This window comes from Ambystoma mexicanum, chromosome 5q (assembly GCF_040938575.1).
Source record: "Ambystoma mexicanum isolate Mex_15411 chromosome 5q, UKY_AmexF1_1, whole genome shotgun sequence".
NCBI lineage: Eukaryota > Metazoa > Chordata > Amphibia > Caudata > Ambystomatidae > Ambystoma > Ambystoma mexicanum.
The window spans coordinates 950,351,137-950,373,731 of record NC_090933.1 but is presented as its reverse complement, the minus strand read 5'-3'; the positions used below and the strand labels follow the sequence as shown (position 1 = coordinate 950,373,731).

General features: G+C 45.8%; 1 protein-coding gene across 1 annotated transcript in view; it reads right to left on the bottom strand.

Moving 5' to 3' along the window:
• Window positions 1-22,595, bottom strand: part of DCAF13 (DDB1 and CUL4 associated factor 13) — a 675,264-nt gene that overhangs the window by 536,465 nt on the left and 116,204 nt on the right. Inside the window, exon 3 of the mRNA XM_069621473.1 lies at window positions 2,410-2,517. Within this exon, the coding sequence (XP_069477574.1) occupies window positions 2,410-2,517 (108 nt within the window). The remainder of the gene's footprint in view (window positions 1-2,409; window positions 2,518-22,595) is intronic.

The window sequence follows — 22,595 nt, the reverse complement described above, 5'->3', positions numbered from 1 at the left end:
ACATATACCAGCAGTGGCTCTCTCAGATCAAGCAGGGTTTATCCCATGTAGGTCGGCTCAGAATAGTTTGGAGGAGACTATTTACACTCTTACATAATATTAATACATCAGTTACAGCGGTGGTGGCCTACCTCTCGATGCGGAGAAGGAGTTTGATTCTGTTGAATGGCCCATCCCATTTGAGTTTCTGCGTAAGTCAGGTTTGGGCAATATACATGTGCAATGGATACGGCTGCTATACTCTTCCCCCAGAGCCATGGTGTTAAAAAAAAATTTAAAACATTTAAAAAATACACTTTTAGGGACGGAAAACCTGCTGCGTGGGACAAGACAGGGTTGCCCCCTTTCGTCCCTTCTCCCTGCACTGGCCATAGAGCCTTTGGCTTGTTGTATCAGGGAACATCATGAGCATAGAGGGATTAAGATATATTCCCAGGCGAGCATCGTCCCCACTACAGGCGAACGATATGCTGCTTTATGTAAAAAAAAAAAATCAAAATAGAAGAGTAACCTACCACCTATTGTGCAGGCTGTACAGAGACTTGGGCAGCTATCGGGGTTGAGAATCAACTGGGATAAGTCAGAGATCCTGCCCTTGAATGATGCAGTGACATAATGACAGACTTTAGGTGGCGCCCAAAGGGAATTAAATATCTGGGTGTAGTTGGGACTATTGAAATGGCAACTCTCTAAACAGACAACTACGAAATAACTCAAACAGCTTGGCATGGGTGGGGGTAAGCAACCCAGAATAACATATGACATCCTAACCAAACAAGAGTAGGGGGCAGATTAGATTTTCCAGAGATATATCTACTACCTAGTAGCACAGATGTGGTGGTGGGCTACTATGGCAGAACTACCACATGTGGGGACTGGAGGGGCACAACCTACCCTGTGATTTACAAGCAGTACTGCGAGGCAGACGCCAGGATCCCCGCAAATTAATAAAGCCATTCAACAACACTTGTATGGCGTAGGATAAGATGGTAAAGGTTAAGGGGGAGGAACACCTGTATTCCACGCATTTCTATGTAGATAGTGTACAAGTGTCACATTAGCAGATTATTTGCATACACTGAGGGTCTGGACATTCACACTATGCAAGATTTGTTTCAGGACAATAGATTTCTAACCCTGGAGCAGTTGAAGGAGCAGGGAAAGTAATGTGGTCACTATACTCCTGCATTACAGGTTTAAAGCATGATATACAAGCACACTGGCCAATTATACCGGGGGAACCTATACCTACGCAAATAGAACAATTCATCACAGAACCTCCTAAATACACCAAACTTGTGTCTTTACTGTACAGGACGATTAAACAGCTGAGGGTGGATACGGAAGATAGGGCTAGGGAGAAATAAGATAGAGATATAATAACAGATCCGCAGTGGATGGCAGCATGCATGAAGACTAGAAAGATATCCATGAATAGTAATTACAGATTAACCCACTTGACATATCTGCACCAAATGTATTGCACCCCACCACAGCAGTATTATTCTAGCAGATCCACTGAGTGCAGGAGATATCAGCAGTCTGCAGATTTCTTGCATTTGACATGGCAGTGTGGACATGTGCACAACCGATGGCATCAGATTGTGGAGGCTATGGGGGAGATGGTATATGGGCATGTTCTGGATGCTGCATTGTCCTGGAGCGATCTTCAAAGGGTATGGTATACACAAACGTTGTTGGGCATGGCACCCATGTTTACTCGTTCACTGAAGAGTACAGCCCCCACGTTTACATACTGGTTACAATGCATGATAAACGGAGATGTTGAGATGCTTCCTGTCAGGAGCTGACCCAAAGATATATAGGCCCCATTGAGGGCCTATCTGGTGGATCATGACACCTCAGAAGTATCGCAGGGAAAAGGTTCTAATGCTTCCAAGGGGCAGAAGGTATAGGAACTCTGATGGAAGACACAAATAGGCCTTACCTAAAAGGGGTACTGCTATGCATAGAGTGGGGCATTTACAAGGATGAAAGATGGGGAGGAAACTTGGGTGGCGACTGTTGGGAGAATTCGATTGCAAGTAGCAGTTGTGGAGGGATGTTGGGAGTTGGGACGGTGGGTTTTGACAGGTTGTTTCATTCGAATATATTACAGGCATGATGGCAGTAATACGACACTGTGCAGTTACTGTTATGTAATGTTGATGTGGATAACAAAGCAAAAAAAAGTTAATCAAAATGTACCTTACAGCACACTCCCTCTTCCTATCAATAAGAACAGTGATACAATTTAGTTTTGAAACCTGCTATGTTATACATTGTTTTGAGTCATTAATTCCTCTCCATACAACATCAGATAACAGTTTCACGTCCAAGATTACTAGTAAAAGGTACATGCATTCTTGGCAAGATATCCACAAAACCCTTCCAATAAAGTATACTTACTGTAAAAAAAGAGGTACCACAAAAACGAGTGCACATCCCTCGCACAAACCCCTCATGCGCTTGCAAAGTTCTGACACACTCCCTTTTGGTCAAGTTCCAAACCTTCACCTAAAAAGCAAAAGCAGACGTCATGTGCATAGTTTTAGAACAAGGACATCATTGATTTGAAAAAGACACTAGAAATATTAATCAATTCCACTTACAACAATTGTTACACTCCAATTTCATAAATATACTTATCAGAGGACCTAGCCTACCAAAGTGTTTCAAAATATTTCTTTAAAATGATTCCAGTATTTTTTCCCCCCTTTGGTTTCAACGATGCAGTTCTAGAGTATTTAACAAGGTTTGCTTGCCATCTTGAGACTAGAGGACTTTGCTCACATCCAAATTTAAGATACTGCTAATGCTCACATCACTGCTTTCCCTGTATGAAGCTCCAAATGACCACCCTTATTCCTTTTTCAATAATGGGTGTGTAGACTCACAGAACGTGAAGGTTTTAATGTTGTGTTCAAATGCCGAGGCTAGTTATATTGTATTAAAGTATTTATTTGGACGTTGTGCGACCCCATAATAAAAATAAAGTATATCTTGAACCCGGTCTCCAAATTTGAAAGCATCGCTAGCCATTGGCGAGTGATAATTTAATCCAATTGAAGTAAGAAATGGTGCTGTGTGTACGTGGAGAACTAAGGGAGTATGTGACCTTTTTTATACCATGGTAGTAAAGTGTAACCCAACATTTCTAGTCCTGTGTGTAGGGTCCTCTTTTGTGTCATCTATTGGGAATAACTACCTGTCCACCAGCCTTTTCTCCTCCCTAGACAATGCTACCAAAGCAAACAGAGTTTGGTCTATCTTTTGTCTGGATACCTGACTTACCCTTAGGATAGATGGTTTCACACCCATCCCAAAAGGGCTGTGGAAAAATAAAACTCCCAACACTGATTAACATTGTTTATCAAAACCAATTCATTAAATCCTACTACAAATAGTAAGAACATCCATTATAAACATCACATTTAAGAAAGCACAAGAATGGAAAGCAGCATTTCCTAAGACGTATATCGGTAACCCAACATGTGCTGCCTACTTTATAGACATAAACATCAATGTCTATCCCTCGTCACCTTCAGCAACCGCCATATGCATCTAAAATTAACATTCAAAACAAATATAAATTTTGCAATCCTTGCAACATAATGACGCAATAACAACTTGATAGTTAATGCACCTTCACTTGTAACAGTTTTCAATACCAGTGGACCGACCCTGCATTTAATCCCGAATTCCAAGCGTACTACTGGATTGAGAAATAGTAACACCCATGTTTAGAGTGCTGTTTGGAACGTTTTTCTTTCTACCACTGACTTCAAAGAAGTCCCATATCTACTCTTTCTGGATCTGGACTGGTTTTTGGGCAAGTATCTAGGGCAGTGTTCGAGAGACATGTGTGATGGTCAGTGTCTCGAACAAAATGCGCTCACGAATAGGCATCCAGTGCGCTTTTTTCTTCGCAGGAGAGATGCGATCTCTCTTTGGGATATTCAGGGCGGCTTGTCGAGCATTGTTTTGTACGATATGTAGTTTGTTGATGGAGTTGCAATAGTCGAGTCTATTAGTGCTCTAGCTATGGCGGTTCAACTGTCCGTAAATAGGAAGGGCCTTCAGACATGAATACGTTTCGTGGAGTAGGCTGCCGAGGAGGAGATAGCATTTACTTGTCTTGTTAGAGACAGGTTGGAATCCAGATAGACAGTTTTGACTCCTAAGAGACAAGTATGGAAATGCTGCTAATGCCAATTGATCTGTAGGCTGCGTCAAGCTGGTTGAGCTGGGATTGTGAGCCGACAAGAAGCAGCTCTGTCTTATGAGCGAACATGCAACAATACTTCCCTCACCCCTCTACTTAACAAAAATGTAGTGTGCACATCAGCCCGCTCCCGTAGGATGTGAAAGCAGATGCGTTATATTTTGTCTTGCATCCGTGGGGAGGAGGCTGGCTGATGTGTGCATTTGGTTTTTATTAGGCAGAATTGTGAGGGAAGACTTTACTGGAACTAGCAGCTTTAAGTTTTAGCTGCATTTGTGCAAACACAGTCTTCTGCACGAACACAGTAAAACTTTAACGCTGCAAGTTTCAGGAAAGGTTTCCCCTCACCTCTGCTTAACAACAAATAAGTGTGCACATGAGCTGCCTCCAGGGGAGCACCTAGGCAAACATTTCGTGGGGGGTAAATCCCTCAAATGTTGGGAGAGGCACTCAATTCAGAGACTGTGGGGGAGGGGCAAACTTACCTGTGTGTCGGCATCCAATTCTTTACGTATTCTAATGAGACTAGCAGCATCAATGTTACAAGCAGTTAATTCTTTCCTTCACATCTGAAACCACACACTTAAGGACTGTTGTAAGAATGAGCTTTCCCCTGCCCCTCCACCGCCAATTCCAATAATTCCCCTGGCATGCAAGTACTAATCCCACATCACAATTTCAATTGCCTAAAAAAGTATGCATATGAATGCAGGCGCCAACAATGAAATGCTTTAATTGCAGGGCCTTTGTTAATAGCGAAGCCCAGGCGCTGTTTAATGTCTGTGTCCTGTGTTGTCCAGCCACAGCTCTGTAGGTAAGCCAGGTTGAGTTAACATTGTCCAACATATAATAGCCCAACATTCCAGGGGGTGGGGGGGTGGGGGGGGGTGCGGAGGGTGCGATCCGGGGCTGGAGCTCGATCAGCTTAATGGTGTTGCACCACTGCTACCAGTGGAGGGAACGTGTCCCTTAATTTTTCACCTTTATTTTTACACAGTAGCACACACACACACCTTCAAACGAGTGTTACAGGGACAATTGGTGTGCATTTTTTAGTTCTGGATATCAGCTGACGGAAGGTGAGCGAGAGGCCATCTGAGGGTGGACACAAAGGCTGTATGTGTGGTTTGGTCATTTACCCCACCCATTCCATTGACCGACCATCACCGTCTTAGTTCTTATGACCATTCTCGCACACTACCTGTCCCTCTGTGCTTGGAGAAAGGTTTGACCTGCAGAGAGTTGGAGCCAGAACACCAAAGGATTCTGGTTGGGATTTATTTCAGGAGAGAAATCTAGATGTAGAGTGGTACCAGGCCCTTGACAGCCTTGTGGGTGATGCAGAAGGTTTTGAATGTGATCCTTGCTGTCACAGGGAGCCAGTGGAGAGAGATTAGGACTGGAGAGATGCGGCCCCTGGGCTGGAGGCCATTGATAAATCTTGCAGTCCTATTCTGGATTAGTTGGAGGGGGCGAAGTGAGGAAAGGAAAGCTGAGGAAGAGGCTATTGCAGTAGTCATGCCTAGAGAGAACCAGGGCTCTGGAGACGCTGAGCTTCTGGGAGTAGGCGAGGAAAGATAGAATGCCCCAGAAGAGATGAAGCTGAAAATTTGACTTCTTGGCAAGGTCTGTGATGAGTAGAGAGAAGGAGAGAGGGGAGTCAAAGATGATCAAAAGGTTTTTTGCCTCACAAGTGGGTGAGGGGAGGGGACCCAATGAGTCTGACCAGAGAGAGGGTGTAGCTAGGAACAGGCACCCCATGAGAAGGATCTCCATTTTGCTGGCATTGAAGCAGAGATCATTGGCAGAGAACCATGCCTGAATAGCAGTCAGACATCAGGCAGGAGGCGGCGGCAGTGGGTTGGGGAGAAGGCAGCAGGAAAGAGCTGTGTGTCTGCGTAACACTGGAAATTAGGGGAGTAGGTGGAGATCAGGTGGGCCAGAGGGGTCAGGTAGATGTTGAAGAGCCATGACGATAGGATAGATCCCGGAGGGACGCCACAGGTAGAGGGTGAGGCAGAGGAGAGACAAGGACCCATTTGAACTTGGGAGGGTCCGTTAGAGAGGAATGAGGTAAGCCACGCCAGTGCCATGTCTGTGATGCCTAGGGACTCACGAAGATGGTTTAGGAGGATGGAGTGGATGACAGTGTCAAAGGCAGATGAAAAATCGAGGAGGATCAGACCAGGAGTGTTAAGAGTTCAGATTAGAGAGTAGGTCTTCTCTGGTATTCAGGAGAGCAGTTCCAGTGCCCTGAAACTGGTCTGGTGGTCATGGAGGTAGCCATTCATTTCGGTGTGGAGAGTCAGTTGGGGAATGACCAGCTTCTCCAAGTTTGCCCAAGAAGGGGGGTGATGGAGATAGATCGATTTTTACGAGAGGGTGCACAAGAGTAATAAAACATACTGATATACAGGATATAGTTAGCTTAATAAAAAAGGATAAATCCAATTACTTCTGGTTTGCAATTATTTATTTGAAAAAGAAATTCTTGCCTAGCGCTCACCACATAGGCTTATGGTACTTAAGAGTGATGATTACTGCTGCACTCGCTCCATTAGCCGCTTTGAACTTGCAGTGAACGGAGAAAGAGGATGAAGAGAGCCCTGCTGCAGGATTGCAGGGTGAGCTGTGCTTTCACTAAACAGGGCAACTAAAATAGCTAGTTTAGCTACACACTTGTCAATTTCATTAGCAAACCTACATTGCATAGCAAACCGCTATGCAACAGTGCTTATTTTATGCCTCAGTGTCAAAAGCAGTGAGGGAGCTGGCCTTTAAACAAGTCTCAGTGAGGGCGAGGACATCAAGGTGTACAAGGAGGCGAAAAATGTCAGGAGTGTTTAACGGCAGAGCGAGAATTGAGGGTAGCCAAGTGAAGCTGGTGACCGCCTTTAAAAGATTTGTGAGGGGGGGGTTACAGGGATACAGTGCTACCCCTGGGGGTTGGGTGGGGAGGGGATGGGGAGGTGAGGGAAGGAGAGGTGGAAGGAGAGGGTGGAAAGTTCAAGCGGGAATGAAGACGCCAATCTAGAAGGAGAAGGCTGGGCTGAGAGCCCTGGTCCATGATAGTGCCATTGTGATAGACATTAATTGTGCATTTGGAAGATGCAAAGTGAGCCAAGAGCACTTCCCATCTAGTGCCGCCAGTAATGGAGGAGGAGGCGAAGAAGAAGAAAGGAGAGAGGACAGAGACCATATGAGGGATCCATGGGTTAGTTGAAGGAACAGCAGAGAGGACGTCAGTGAGTCTGTCTGGAGGACGCATTGATGTAGGTGTCTGCGGTGGGGAGACCAGGGTTGGCTCTTAGGAGTGCGTTTTTTAGTTTCTTCCTTCCAGATTGAGAGCTTGGGAGGGTAGGAGATGGAGAAACAGTTATAAAAGATCCACAGCACCATGGGGGGATATATTCAACTGGATGAACCTCAAAATCAACTTAGGCAAAAACAGAGATAATGATTGTCTCAAAAAAGCGAGGAGACATCAGCTACATCCCCTGGCCAAGAGAGCTCGGCACCATACCAGCACCATCATCTACTGTAAAAAACCTAGGGGTCCTGCTGGATAACAATCTCCCTCTCGAACCACAAGTAAAAGCTCTACTCAAGAAACGGTTCTTCCTCCTGCGAGCAGCAAAAAGGATCCTACCGTTCCTGTCGTTCGCCAACAAAACACTTACCATCATCGCTCTGATCATGTCCAGAGTAGATTACGGCAATAGCCTATACCTGGGCATGCCCGAACAACTTCTAAAGAAACTATAACGCATACAAAATGCGGCAGCCAGACTCCTCCTCAAGCTACCCAGAAGAGAACACATCATACCCGCGCTAAAAATACTACACTGGCTTACATTAAAAGAGCGAATAAAGTTCAAGTCCATGTGCATCACGCACAGAGCAATACACAACCAAAGTGCAGAATTCCTAAGCGATAAACTACGCCTACATCAAACAACAAGAACACGGAGATCAAGCACCGACATCCGCCTGGAACCAAAACCCTATAACAGAAGAAAACTCGGAGGATGCTCTCTCTCTCTCAGCAAGCACCGAAAACCTGGAATGACCTAACTAAGAATATACGGAACACAACAAACCACCTAGCATTCAGGAAACTCCTCAAATCATGGCTCTTCACAGCGTGACTACAACAGCGGCGTACTAGAATGCCCACCCATTAAACAACGATGGAAAAACACCAACCTCGGTAACTCCCAAAATGGACCTACACAGAACCCAAAGAACGGTCCCCATAAGATATTATGGGAAATAGCAACAAAAGGGGGTCATTGTAGACTGATCACATACACGGACCGAGACGAAAGCCCTTAAAAATGACTCATCGACTGCCTCCCGGCCGTACTATATCCACACTCCCAGCAGGCACATTTAGATAGAAAGTCTGTAAGAGGAGAACACAACACCTGCTCCAACACCCAAGGAGGTGAATAGACACCCAACCCACATTAATCAATCCATCAGCATTAGAACACCTACAGAGCTTGCTAGAATAGAATGGAAAGTGCATCGCACCAGCTAAAACCCAACCCACAACACTCACTCCATCAGAATTAGAACACCTAGAGAGCATGTTAGAACAGCACAGGGAGCGCCTCACACAAGCCTAAAACCCTTCCAGGCTTCACCCCTTCGCCCATGGTGATGAGATTGGGAGGATTAGCGAGCGCCACACTCGGACAGAGTTCTGATTGTTAGCATGTTAAACTTCACATAACCCACCAACAAAAAAACTCAGCATTTCTGCAGACTTATCTCACTCAAAAATCTCACACAAGCATCTCTCGCACAGCAACCTGCACGCACTTCACAACACCGTAACACAAGCTGCACCAACAGCACACAAGGACTGACCTCGATCCGACACTGGCACCAAAGCTCAGCAACCGGTGTATACCGAGTTGAAGCTGCCAACAGACCACCACTCCTCTCACTATTCTACTCCCGCTTCACCTACTAACCATCCCACCTTCTCGTTTGCAGATCAGCCAGAGCGCCTAGGGACCAACTCTGTTGGTGACGGTGCGCGGTACAAATACCTTTAACATTTAACATGCATTTCCTTACGAGCATGGAGTTAGGAGAGCAACAGAGGAGTAGATTTTACATTGAAATTCAACAAACACCCAAGTGAGAAGGACACTTGCCTGTAAGACTGAACTCTGCAAAAGGTAGGGATAGACTTAAAACGCATTGTTCTTATTAGAGTATCTAGCAAGCAATGTAAAGCATGGTAATAGAGCATTGAGAAGATGTATTATGCAATTACGCATGAATATCCTTCCGTGCAATGAATATATTGGTGCTTGGACAAACATCCCTCGAGCAGAAAGACTATGTAGGTATTGCAAAATAGAGGTGGAAACCTCAAGACACATTCTCACGATATGCATTGAATTAAAAGGAATGGTACCATAAAGTATATGGAAATCTTGCCAGGGACCCGAGAATGATTGTATCGGATCAATTTTGGGCAATTATCTATGAGGGAGAGATTACGGTTTATATCAGGGCAGCTTTTTATATTTGGAAAATGGCTCTTTTTTTTTAGGGAAATATTCTGAATTTCTTTCTTTTTTAAAATACTTTTTGATACAATCTATACTGATTTGGTTTTAATAATCAGAATCTAATTGACCAGTAAAAATGATATGAAATGTTAATCAAAGTGATTTTATTCTATTGTATTTTAGGTCTAATGTATTAATAATGATTTGTATTAATAATGATTTGATTTGTAATTGTCTGTTGTTAGTGTATAAGGTTTTTATTAACCAAATTGCACTTTAAACACATTTTTTTTTTAAAGCACAGTAATCTACTTCCAACATGTTGGCCCCACTAAAGCTACCTTATAGTGTATACCTTTATCAAACTGTGTTGAATTTTGAAGCGGTAGGTAAACCATTTTGCTGTCACCAATCTGTGGCTGTACAGATGTTGAATAGTGATTTGATTTACCATAAATGTGTTGGTTAGGACCGTTTTTCTCAAGTCCACCTCAAAGGGACTTTATAAAACTATACCTTGTGCAATACAGAAACTCCAAATCTTAGTAGAAAGCTGTACCACCTGATATTTCTGTAGTAACAGAGCAGCCAGGCTTATCTTAGGAGGGAAAGAGGGCTGTAGAGAGGTACAAAGAATTTGTAGCATACATTTGACCCAAAGAAACACTGATGTATTGTAAAAATAATGGTTTATTTTATATATACATATATACATAAAGAGAATGCTTTAGAAAGATAAGTCAAACAAATACAAAAACCAACACAATACTTATGGTAAGTAAACCAAGTATAAACCTTATTTAGAATAGCAGTATGCTATTCAAGCGGAGTAAAACCACATTAGTAGACTTTTAAAATGACAATATGTAATTCAAGGTAAGCAGACCCTATTGGTAGTAAAAATCGGTTGCTTAGTCAGTTTCAAGGAATAATACTTATACCAACAATGTTACAAGTAAGTACCTTGAAACATATATAACTCATTCTTTCTGGAATTATACCGTCACATTTTAACGTATGAATCACTTTTCAGAATGGCAGCATGCACGTCTAAGGTAAGTAAGAACTCAGTATTACACCTTTAGAATAGCAGTATGCTATTCATGGTGAATAAAATCCTTTTGGTTATAAACTCTTGCACTTATTCCATTTCCATGAATATGTAGTTATACCAGGAATATGTAGTTATAGCAATGTTATTTTTTCATAACAGTAGAATCAAAAACTCAGACTTTTCAGAAAGGCAGTAAGCAGTTCAAGGTAAACAAAACCTAATGTTACACATTTTGAATGGCAGTATGTTATCCAAGGTGAGTAAAACCCTATTGGTAACACAGTTACACTTATTCAGTTTCAGGAATAATACAGTAATACAAACTTGTACATTCCAGAATAGTGGAACACAATTCAAAAGTAAATAACTTTGCAAACTTTTCAGAAGGGCAGTACGCAATTCACAGGCAATTAAGTACTTTGTACCATATTCGATTTCAGAGATAACCAGTTACAGCACTATCACATAGCAAGTGTACTGTGAGGGGTCATAAATGAAAGCTGGCCACAAAGTTAATGTTTTTGGTTAAAGCTATTAATTAAAATTTGGTTGGGAAAAATGCCACTCTGGCCCTATTCTAAAGAGGAACTTCCTTGCCTAGAAACCAAGAATGTGTGTCTGGATGCCAGTAACTGAAAATCCGTCCTTGTGCCCAAAATGTCCTATCCTTACCCTCACACCAAAACAAAGGTGTGCAAGGAAATGTTTTTAACGTGATGTTGGTGAAAGTGTTCAAAACCAAAAGTGTAAGAATGAGTCCAACAAAAATGTTCTCCAATGTAAAGACCTTTGGATCCAGACGGTGGTCCACTTCCTCTGGATTCTTTAACAGGAATGCCTCTTTAGCAAACAGTTCCTTTGTGTTCGCTGGGCTTACAAAGTGCTTGTTTAAGCAAGAAGTTCTGGAACAGTCTTTCGGTAGAATTTCTTGTAACTTTGTAGATCGCCTGGTATACTCACCTGCTAGGAATTTCAGTTGCCTGGTGTACTAGCCTGTCAGGACTTCTTATGCGTTTCACAGTTCTTTGGCTATACCAAAATAGAAAATACCACAAGGTGCTTAGTAGATCGGTCTTCGGTAACATTTGATCAAACTACTCCCCCAAACTAGCATGTTATGTTATCTCCATCTGTAAAGCGCACGGTCGCCCGAAGGCATCATGGCGCTAGAGAGGAAACTGCTAGTTGAAGAGAAGACCAGTGAAAGAGCCGAGGACTAGAATAGAGTGGTTTTCAGAGCTCTTCTGAAACCCAGATGGTTAGAAATGGTTTTGTGTGGCAGTGGAAGATTGTTCCAAAGTTTGGCAGCAGCAATGGAAAAGAGACTGCCGCCAAGCCTTTCCCGGTTAAATCTTGGAACAATAAGTAGATTGGTGGCGGAGGAGCGGAGGTCCCGTTCAGGGATGTATCGAGAGAACTTAGACTGCAGAAACTCAGCTCCTTGGCCATGGATTGCCCGATGGACAATACATAGTGACTTAAAGTGGAGTCGCTGGGCCACCGGAAGCCAATGGAGTCGGCGCAGCACTGGCTAGATGTGGGCACCATAGGGGGAACCAGTGGCTAACCTGGCTGCCAGGTTCTGCATACGCTGGAGCCGTTGTATGAGACCGATTGGTTGCGACAGATACAGAGAGTTGCAATAGTCCAACTGGGAAAGGACTAGTGCAGCTACCACGGCAGGGCGGATGGCTTCCGGAATCAGGCAGGACCCGCTCAAGGACCCTGATCTGATGGTGGGCGGACTGACAGACAGCCGAAACCTGGTTGGACATAGACAAGGAGGCAGAGAGAATGACCCCCAGGTTCTTACAGGAACAGGTAAAGGACCAAGCGAGGTGGGCCAGAAGGCCGGGGTCCACAGTGTAGGATTGGGGGGGCAACCCACCAGCATTACCTCCGTCTTAACGCCATTAAGCTTTAACCAGTTCTGGTCCATCCAAACACTGACTGCCTTTAGGCAGTCATGAAGACATGCTGAGACCTCAGTTTGATCCTGATCCAGATTGAGAATGAGACAGACCAAGGCCCAAATATAGATTAAACAAAATCGGTGAAAGGGAGGATCCCTGAGGGACACCACAGGTTAGGGGACAAGAGAAGGAAAGAAAGGGGGTCATAGCAAGGGTCTGTATACGTCTGAAAGAAAGGAAGTGAACCAGGCAAGAACAGAGCCAGATATCTAGATTTGTGCAAGGCGTGAGACATTGTACTTGATTGGGGTTTGCCTTTACACTTTGCCTTCTCTGCATTCAAACCTTCTTATTGGGTGTTGAATTTATACTTTGCCTTGACTGCATTCAAACAAACTTCAGTTTTTTTTCTGCACCAGCAATTTCGTTCCATGCAAACATTGGTTGTCATGCTTGTCGAAAACACCCTGGGGTCCCCAGCCGCTTTGGGCAGACTCACTGGTTCCTTCCAGCATCTCAGATTCTGGTTGCGCCTCTGCAGTGTAGTTCCTTCTCCCACTTTAGAGTGTGCAGATGTTCTTTCAGCGTCCTGGGCGTCTCAGTGGTTACACGCTGGCTATCCATTTTGGCCCAGACAGGAGAACACGGTCTCTTCGAGCAGACCAACACCCAGGAGCTCCTGCGCGACTCCCATAGTCTCCACAGCCCTTCTTACTTGCACGCAGTGTTTTTCTTCCTGTTTCGGCAGTCTTCTCCGTTCCACCACACCTGTCTGTGTGCCTCACAAATGTGAGCCTCAGCAAAGGGTTCAACATTTTCTCCTGCACTGCTCGATTCAATATTGCTGTTGCCATCTTTAAATGTCCTACGCACTTTAGACATGCAAAACAAAATAGTTTGCATGTTGTACTTGGAGTTCCTGTCACTTTGCACAAACTCGTTCATCATCCTCCTCGTCGTCTCAGTACCTTGATGGTTATGGAGTTGAATGCCTTTGGACATTTAACTCGGATGCTTTTTCTAAGTGATTTCACATAAAGGCACATTGGAAACGAAAGGAGTTATATGCGAGTTGTGGGTGTTTGGGTCAAAGGTGGGGGCATGACCAGAAGGACAATAGGTCATTAAGAACTCTGGTATTAGATGATCTTTGTCATGGAAAAGGGGGAATACTGTGTCCTGTCCAATGAAGTGAAAACATTTCCCGGTTAGTTGCCTCCTTCCATGTGATCCTCACTCATATAACCACCTCCAGGACCAGGATCAGGTAGCGGATGCGTCCTCTGGCTACATGGGAGGTAGTCACCACTGGGGAATCTGTGATGGCTCCATTGGATTCATCACAGTACTTTGCAACACTTGTTCCATTTTCTAGTCAGAGGCCTTATACTTCAGAAGTCCTTCCCTATTCTAAGGCATGAGAGATCTGAGGCAAAAGGGGGAGACTGGTGGTCCAGTGGCCAACAGTAGGCTGGTCAGATTAAGGCACAGATGCCGGAAAGTCAGAGCTCCAGAGGATTCCTCATCCAACAAGTACAGACTTTAGAGTTGATAGTAATGTGTTCAGGGACTTCGTAGAAGGCTCCCTAGATTTGTTCCAGCATTAGGCTTGGGCAAACTCCCAACTACACAAATCAGCAGCCTAGCCACACAGGTGTGACACAAGACTTTAGGCAAGTATTACCCTCAGTCACACAGTACCTCGGCATAAAGGAATTGCTTGCAGACCGACGTCTTCATGATGCAGCAGCACAGGACGTGGTCTATGGATTCTTGGTTGTGGTGACGAAAGAAAGGACAGTGGGTGGGAACTTGAGCTGCAGTTGACAGAAAAGGCTCCCAGCAAAGGATTCTTTGGTTCTTCTCGGGGCTCTGGATTTAGCACCCTTTTCAAGGTACCAGATGTGGAACGGTCATGCTTTGATCCAATGGCCTTATCTCGGTCCAGCACTCTGGGTCAAGGAATTCAAGGAGGGCAATCTTGTTTCTGGAGGTCCAACCAGAGTCTACCAAAGTCTGAGATTCTGTCACGGGAAGACACTGCACAGCACTCAGGCTTGAGGTCTCATGGTACTGGTGGTTTGCAGCCCAAGAAGGTCACAGCTTGCAATGGGATGGCTAGAAATGCAGGTCTTATTGAAACCGGTTGGTCCCACCAGCCTGTCATGGCCACTGGGCAAGGACCCATGCCTTCATCACCTACAGGGTCCAAATGGACCCAGTCCTGGCACCTCTGGCACCAGGCTCATAGAAAAGTGTGCTTTGCACACTTTGTGCCTAAGGCACGTGCATCAGGGCCGGGCGTGGCCATAGAGGGTCATTGGGGAGCACGTGCAAGAACCTCTGGGAGTGGCAAGGTGGAGCCACAAGGCAGGCCAATGGGAGGGGCCGGGGCCAGCCTATTTAAGGCCAACCCTCCCACATACTTGTGCGTTAATCTGCTTTCTGCAGCGTAACGCTTACCGCCGTCCTTACCTGGTTTCCCTGCTCGTCTCCTTGTCTAGCATTTTACCCGATTCCAGCTACACCATCGCTGCACAAGCATCTCACCCATCTCCTGCACTCTGTAGTCTGCAGCACATCGCATCTTACCTGACTCCCATCGCCATTGGAGTTGGAGCGCTTCTTCACCTGATCCGGACGTCCAGCTACACGGGAGCTTATCTTCCATTCTTCATCTTCGCGGAACCTCCATCCTGCAGCCGTGGACCGGCCTCCGAACAGCCAGCTTCCGCTCGACACTGTCAGACTTCTCCTGCAAGAGAAACGAACACAACAGGTTAGGAGTCATAAATAACTAACGCTTGGCCACGCCATACCCAAGCCTAGCGTTCTACATTAAAAGCCAACTTACCATCTAGTTCAAAGGCTTTATCAGCCTCTGGGGAATCAATGAACTCACTCCAAACACGACTCCGGGCAGCCATCTTCACACCTATAGAGGAGAGAAAAGACATTTGCAAGAATTACGAACTATAATCACAGCAAAAGACATTATAATTAACGAACAATAATCATTGCCAAAAGGCTCACCTTCTAAGTGGTTGGCCGCATCCGGTCTGGATCGCCACTTCCATGGGCCAGTGAAGCAACTAGGTCCACTCCAAGCGCCCGTGCTACAAGAAGCAGGACAGAGAGCTCAGCATTACAAATAAACAGGTGAGCTTGCATGGGTAAACGATTGCACACTTAGTTCTGGCACGAAAGGGTTGAGGGGACTCAACACCACCACGCCATTCTCATTGCCCCTCATCTTCTCTCAGGGGCAATATCAGAATCCAGAGCAGTTGATTCCGCTGCAGCTGGGGGAGAGAGTCGATCCAGGGGAGCCAAGTCGGGGGAGGATCCAACCGTGCCCCAACGTCCTCGCATAGACCAGGTGAGCATAACACAGCCTAAGGTTTGGAACCATCTTCGGGACTCCCAAACAGGCAGCGGTTACACAGCAGGCATCTCCGGTTGCTGTAATCAGCTACAATCGTCTTCGCTTTTTCTTCATCATCAGATTCAGCTGCAGTGATCGACTGGTTCCAGGCAGGCATGCCAGAAGACAAAGGGCTGCAGAGTTTCAAACTCCTCCCTCGTGTTCTGTCTTCACAGACACACTGAAGCCTCGGCAGGCTGCACAAAGGGTTCCTGCCGAAGACAAAAATCAAGCCAGGAACTCTTCTCTCTCCCCCCCCCCCCCCCCCCCCCCCCCATCCCACAGGATGGCAGAAGGACCAAGAAAGGACAAGCACACTAAAAATGCAGAGAAAAGCAAGAAGCCACCATTCTAGATCAATGGTGAATCTTCTGTGCATTACCGCTGATGGTTCGACAGCCTGCAAGCAATAAATAAATAAAATCACACAAAGGTCAGTAGAACACGTCTGCTGCCACCAGCCACAATAGTAAGCTTGTCAGTGTAACAGAAATGTTAAAGGAGCAGTGAGAAAGGGGATACAATGCATCTCCTTAGCAGTCCACATAAAATGGGGGTGCTGATCTCACTATGGGGATTGCAGAAAGGATCAAAACCTTTCATTCTACTCTTGAGAACAATGGTTCAAACAAGGAGCCCAAGAAAAAATTTAAATGGGAGCCAAAGGGGCACCCCAGCAAAACTGCATAGAAGAACAAGCTACTTACCAATTGGTAACATTCTTTCGACTGGATGTTCCTCCAACGTATTCCACATCTTTGACATGTAATGTCACAGCTGTGCTGCTTTGGAAATGTTTTGGCAGAGGGCGTCCTGCGTCTATGGCATTGGGTCGATGTCACTCGAAGGCCTCTGTTGAGGGGGACGTCATCGGATGTTCCAAGTAGGATGCACGGCACCCATAGACTCAGTGCATGTTTTCTTCCCTCCACAACGTGTGACATACCCGTACACAATGCCTGCTTGACTGCACATAGCCTTGTAGGAATGCAAGCTGCAATAGCATAGGAAATTCTTCAGAGGGGCTTGCAGGGAGGGCGATGTGGAATACATCTTCGAGATGCTGAGACAGTCTGCCCTCAACCGGCAACAATGAGACCTGGCCTCATTGCTGTTTTTGAGCAGCTGCGGCAGCACCTGAAGGCAAAGAGGCAGCTGCTTGAGCGGCTTTTGCACCTCGTCCCTGTCCACCGCGAGGACATTTACGGTGGCCCCTTTGACTGCCCGCTCTACCAAAAGAGGAGTAGTAACGAAAGGAACCCCACCACTGCTGTCCCCCAGGTACTTCTTAACTCTAGACATCAACCTCCTATAGGAGGATTCAGCAGGAGCCCCAGGCTCTGGCCTGCCAAACTCATCTCAGGAGATGTGTCCAGGCCACTGGCATCATGTAAAGATTGAAGCAGATCCTCCAACTGACTGTCCTCAGAAAAGACCATGTCAGGAGCTTCAGGATTGTCACCAGGAGCATCAAAAGGCTCCAACTCCACATCAGACCTCTTCATCCTCATATTCTGTAGAGAATGAAAGAACTCCTTCCTAGGTAAAGGAGCAGATCTGGAGTCACTAGGCCTCACAGTCTTAGACAGAGCCTTTGTCAGAGGATCCACAGCCCTAGGGGCCTCCAACGGCAAATTAAGGCCCTTAGGCCCCGATGGCACCAACCTCTCCGGCATCTACGTCGACAAGGGCGCCGAGGGCAATGCCTCAACAGCTACACTCGATGGCCATGGCACTGACGGTGTCAACACCTTCCCAGACTTCTGCGGTTTCGTCGGGGACGAAGACCACGACCTGGATCGGGCACTTCTCTGGTGATCTACCGGAGCCTTGTCTGAACGGGACCTCAACAGTTCCCGATGTTTATCGTGCTGACTGGCCAAGCCCGAAGGCGCGCAAGTGTCGGACCAAGACCGTTGCCTGCCGGCTTCAACTGAAGGCGCGGACGAACAGTGCCCAGAGATTTAAAAATATCCAGCTCCCTGAATGCATCCCACTCCTCCGGATTACAGGATTTAGTGGGGCAAGTCACTTTCCTTGCAGAGCATCATCCGACGAGGAAGGAGACCGGTGACACCGCTTCCGGGGGTGCCACGCAAAAACCAATCCGGGACCGAGATCCCCTGGACTCCCTCCGATGGGGAGAGTCACCCCTTGAGTAGTCAGTGGAAAGACCAGTAGTCTTTTTTGGATAAGATATGGAATACTTTGGAGGACCCAATCCATTCAAAAATGCTATGTGCTGCAACAGGAAAATGCAGATGCCCAAAATGTTATAGGAAAGTATAATTTCAAAAATAAAGTATAGAGAGTCATAGAAAGTTATGTATATTAGAATCACAGATGACCTGCCTCTCCTGTATTCAAAACGATTGTTTAAGACGCAAACCAGTTCCACAAAGACTGACAAATTTGTCAATGTGCATATATCAAACTCTGAAACGTCATGTTTTCACGGAGGAAACTATAAAATGTATTTAATTTACAAACAGTTTCCTGCGTTCAAGGTGTATTGTTTAAAAAAAACATAACGCATCACGATTTTCATATTCACAGACAATTACTTTGATTCTACATGGGTTAGTGTACAAACAGTGGCATCTTTCTTATGCCATGGAATCATTGATTCTACAAAAAACTAAGATTTCTAAAGGTTCACATTAGTTACTGAAGCGTCTTACAACAGAGCAAGTCGAGAAACTCAGGAACTAGGGTACATTCACAATGAGGTATCTTTCACATGGATAGTGTGTCCTCATTCATCATATAATGTATTCCTGCACCGGGGACCTATCCCTTATTCTGTCCTGTGACCCTGTCTCTTCACTGCTTTTCCTCGTCTCTGTAGGGTACTGAATGTCCATTACCCGCAAGGTCTTTTATTTGCACTGGATGTTTTGAAGAGGTTATGTCGACGCACTGCATTTCGACCTATTGCTCCAAGGTAAACCCCATCCATGGGGAGTTTCCCCGATGGTTTAGAAGGCCTTCGTCGGGACAAAAAAAAGCTGGCTTCTTAAACAGATCTTTAATCTTCTAACCCCTTGTATTTAGGACAATCTTATTAAGTAGACAAAAACATGGACTGTGTTCTTATTTGAGAGGCTCGACGGTGGGCTGATATTTCTTACTCTTGGTCTCCGAGGACCATCATTCATTTATGCCGCAATCTTGATTATGAGGGGGCCAGTTTTTCTGGTCAGATGAATGTAGCCAGTCTCCTCCTGTATGTTGCAGTCCTTAGACAAGCCAAGAGATATGCTGTCCCTCGTTTTTCAAACCACAAACGCCAAGTTGCCCCTCTGCCACCTACTGATCCGCCATGAACACAGGATCCGCCGGACCAGACCGGAGAGTCGTCGCCTTAGAAGGAACCGACCATCTGATGATGCTAAGGTAAGCCCAGCAGGGCTGCCCACGCTATGCTGCAGTGACACAGCTGCCACGCCGATCTTGGTGCATATATAGCATTGTAGTGCTTTGATCCCCATGTGCCTCAAATCCGAAGTATTTCTTAAATTTAATGCCGAAGCACTGCAAACCGCACAACTTTGAAAGTTTGTTGAGCTGTTTGTAATCGGCTTTATTAATCTACACAGCCTCCAAAATGGCCGCCTGCACAGACTGTGCGCAATGCCTAGCCTGACTTCCTGTTGTCGCCCGTTGCGAGTTGCTGATTGGGCTCTACATCTTCTAAAAGAGTCAATCGGGAGCCGGCAGGTGTAGCCGGTCTCCCATCTAAGGCCCACACACAAGGCCGTTAGCCGCTGTTCGCCATTACAACAAGTCTCTACTATACAGCCACTTCTATCAACCAGCTACAAGCCTCTATTTGCCAACCACAACGTGTCAGCCCACGTTCTGCTGTAAGTCCTGGGAAGCATCCGTACCCTTGGTATCTGCGCTTTCACACCGAGACTGCTAAGCATGCCCACTCGCCCTCCCAGAAGCAGCTCTCACCGTTCATCCTATTAGCGTTATGGGACACGCGTGAACTGACCACTATCTGTGCCTGTGTCATTTCCTACGTGTTTAATCCAGTGGATTACACATTCCTCCCAATGATTTAGCCCTCATTATGCTACCTCGCCATTTGACAGTCGCATTTTGCCCACTCCTTTGTGGTACTTAACCTGTGATTCGCGTCTTAGTGATAATCAATGCCAGCCTACGTGATTATCTAGCTGTGACCACTCCGAATCAGCCTATTTTGTCAACCCTAACTAGCCTGTGATACTTGTGCTCTCTACTAACCTCCGATACCTGGGTTATCTAGCCCTGCGACAATTCTGAATTAGCCTATTCTGTTACATCAACTAGCACGTGATGTTATCTAGCCCTGTGACAACTGTGAAATCAGCCTATTTTTGCCACCTTACCTAGCCTGCAATACTTGTGCCAACTTGCCCTGGGATAACTTGAACCTGCCCACGCCTCTGTATGTACATCTATGCCACTCGGACTCTTACCCTAGCATGCCTTCCTCAATATACCTCTTAGCTCTCGGTACACTAGTCCTCCTCAGCACATCCGTGGACCTTGCCAGCACGTACATTCATGCCCCCCTAAACAGGACTAGCTCCATAATGACTGCGCCCGCCACTAGGCCCGCTACTCAGCCCAGTCTAGATTTGCAGAGCCCCGTCACTTCCTATACCTACACCACACTTATTAGGAATCCTAGACTTAGATCAAGACAGGCCAAACTCTTTGATCCCTTGGCCAGACGCACACTGAGTCCCAACGACATTACTAACTACTCTAACCAACACTATCAACTCCAACTACTATAACAACCGAACCTCTTCAACTGCCTCCACTGAGAAGCACGCAGCACCTCTCCCCAAGACCCATGACACCATCCTGATGGAACTTGGTCTCTGCCAAAGAGTCTTACTACCCACCCATAATAAAGGAAGAATACTAGACTGGGTAGCCGACCACAACTGTCTTATTAACATTACTTCCTCTTCCCCTTTAACCTGGTCAGACCATTGTTTCCTTTGCACTCTCCACTACCAGACCTCTCCCTTTCGCCATCCCCATTCCCCCACCCACCCTAACTAGAAGGTAAAAAAAACACATAACTGCCGACGCTCAACTCCCTTCCAGACAACACCGATCCAGCTACACTGGTCAACGAGTACAACAAAATCATGGTAACTGCGCTCGATACCATTGCCTCGCTTAAAGAACCAGCGAACCCAGAACGCACCTGAACAAATGGTTCACCCCCTACCTCAAACAGCCAAGACCAACAAAAAAAAAATACAAAAAAAAAATTATAAAGAATTTGCAAAGCCGCCTGGTACCTACACCCTTCAGAAACTAACAAGACAAAACTTACTAAGGTCTCCACCCTTTACAAAAAAGAAATTTGCCTGGCCAATCTCCCAAGCTAACTCCAATATGAAGGAGTTATTCACTATCCTCAGAGATAGAAACCCCCATCTCCGCACCGGACATCTGCACAAAAGATAAAAGCTGGTGCTCAAGTATTCAACATGCGCTATCTAATAAAATAGTTACATTCCAAACTAAAATAGCATCCCTGAAGCCGACCTACCACCTCATCCATCAACCACCCTACAAACGACACTTAGCCCAACCTTAATACACCCAACCCACCACCCTCTCGCTTCAAATTTTCCAAACTATCTATCCTTGAAGTCGAAAAGATCATACTAACTCTCAAACCATCTAACTGCCAGAGTGAACCCTGTCCAGCCCAGCTCATTAAAGATACAGCCAGTGATCTAGCCCCCTTTGTCTCTAAGCTCATCAATGCCTCCTTTGCATCCGGCACCATCCCTGCCAACCTTAAAGAATCTTGGGTGCTTCACCTACTAAAAACAAACTCTTGACCCATTAATACCTACTAAATTGGCCCATCACGACCGTACCCTTACGGTTAAAAATCTTCAACAAGGTTGCATATACACAAATCCAGCAATACCTAGAATTACACCACCTCCTAGGTGCTGGCCAATCGGGTTTCTGGCCACAAGACGGCACATAGACAGCCTTCATAGACCTTAAGACCCAGGTCGATGAATTAAGAGAGAAAGGGAAACCTGCCCTCTTCCTCCTTGACCCATCAACCGCATTCGACCTTGTGGACCACAAAGATCCTGGGCAGTCACCTAGACTCAGCTGCCAGGTTCTCTAGGGAGACCACAATATGGATCAAGTCTTTCCTTAGCGAAAGGACTATGCAGGTGTTTTCACCTACAGCAGCTGCTGACCTTATCACTTGCGGTGTCCCTCAGGGATCTTGTGTCTCCCATATGCTATACAACATTCACTAAGCCCCTTTTCGATGATCTGGACAGTCTTGGTAGCACCTACACTAACTATGCAGATGATACACATAGTCTCCTCCCTATTTCAGGGGATTACGCTAAGGACTTGGCCTTGGTGAATAGGGTGTATCTCATCATTACAAAAT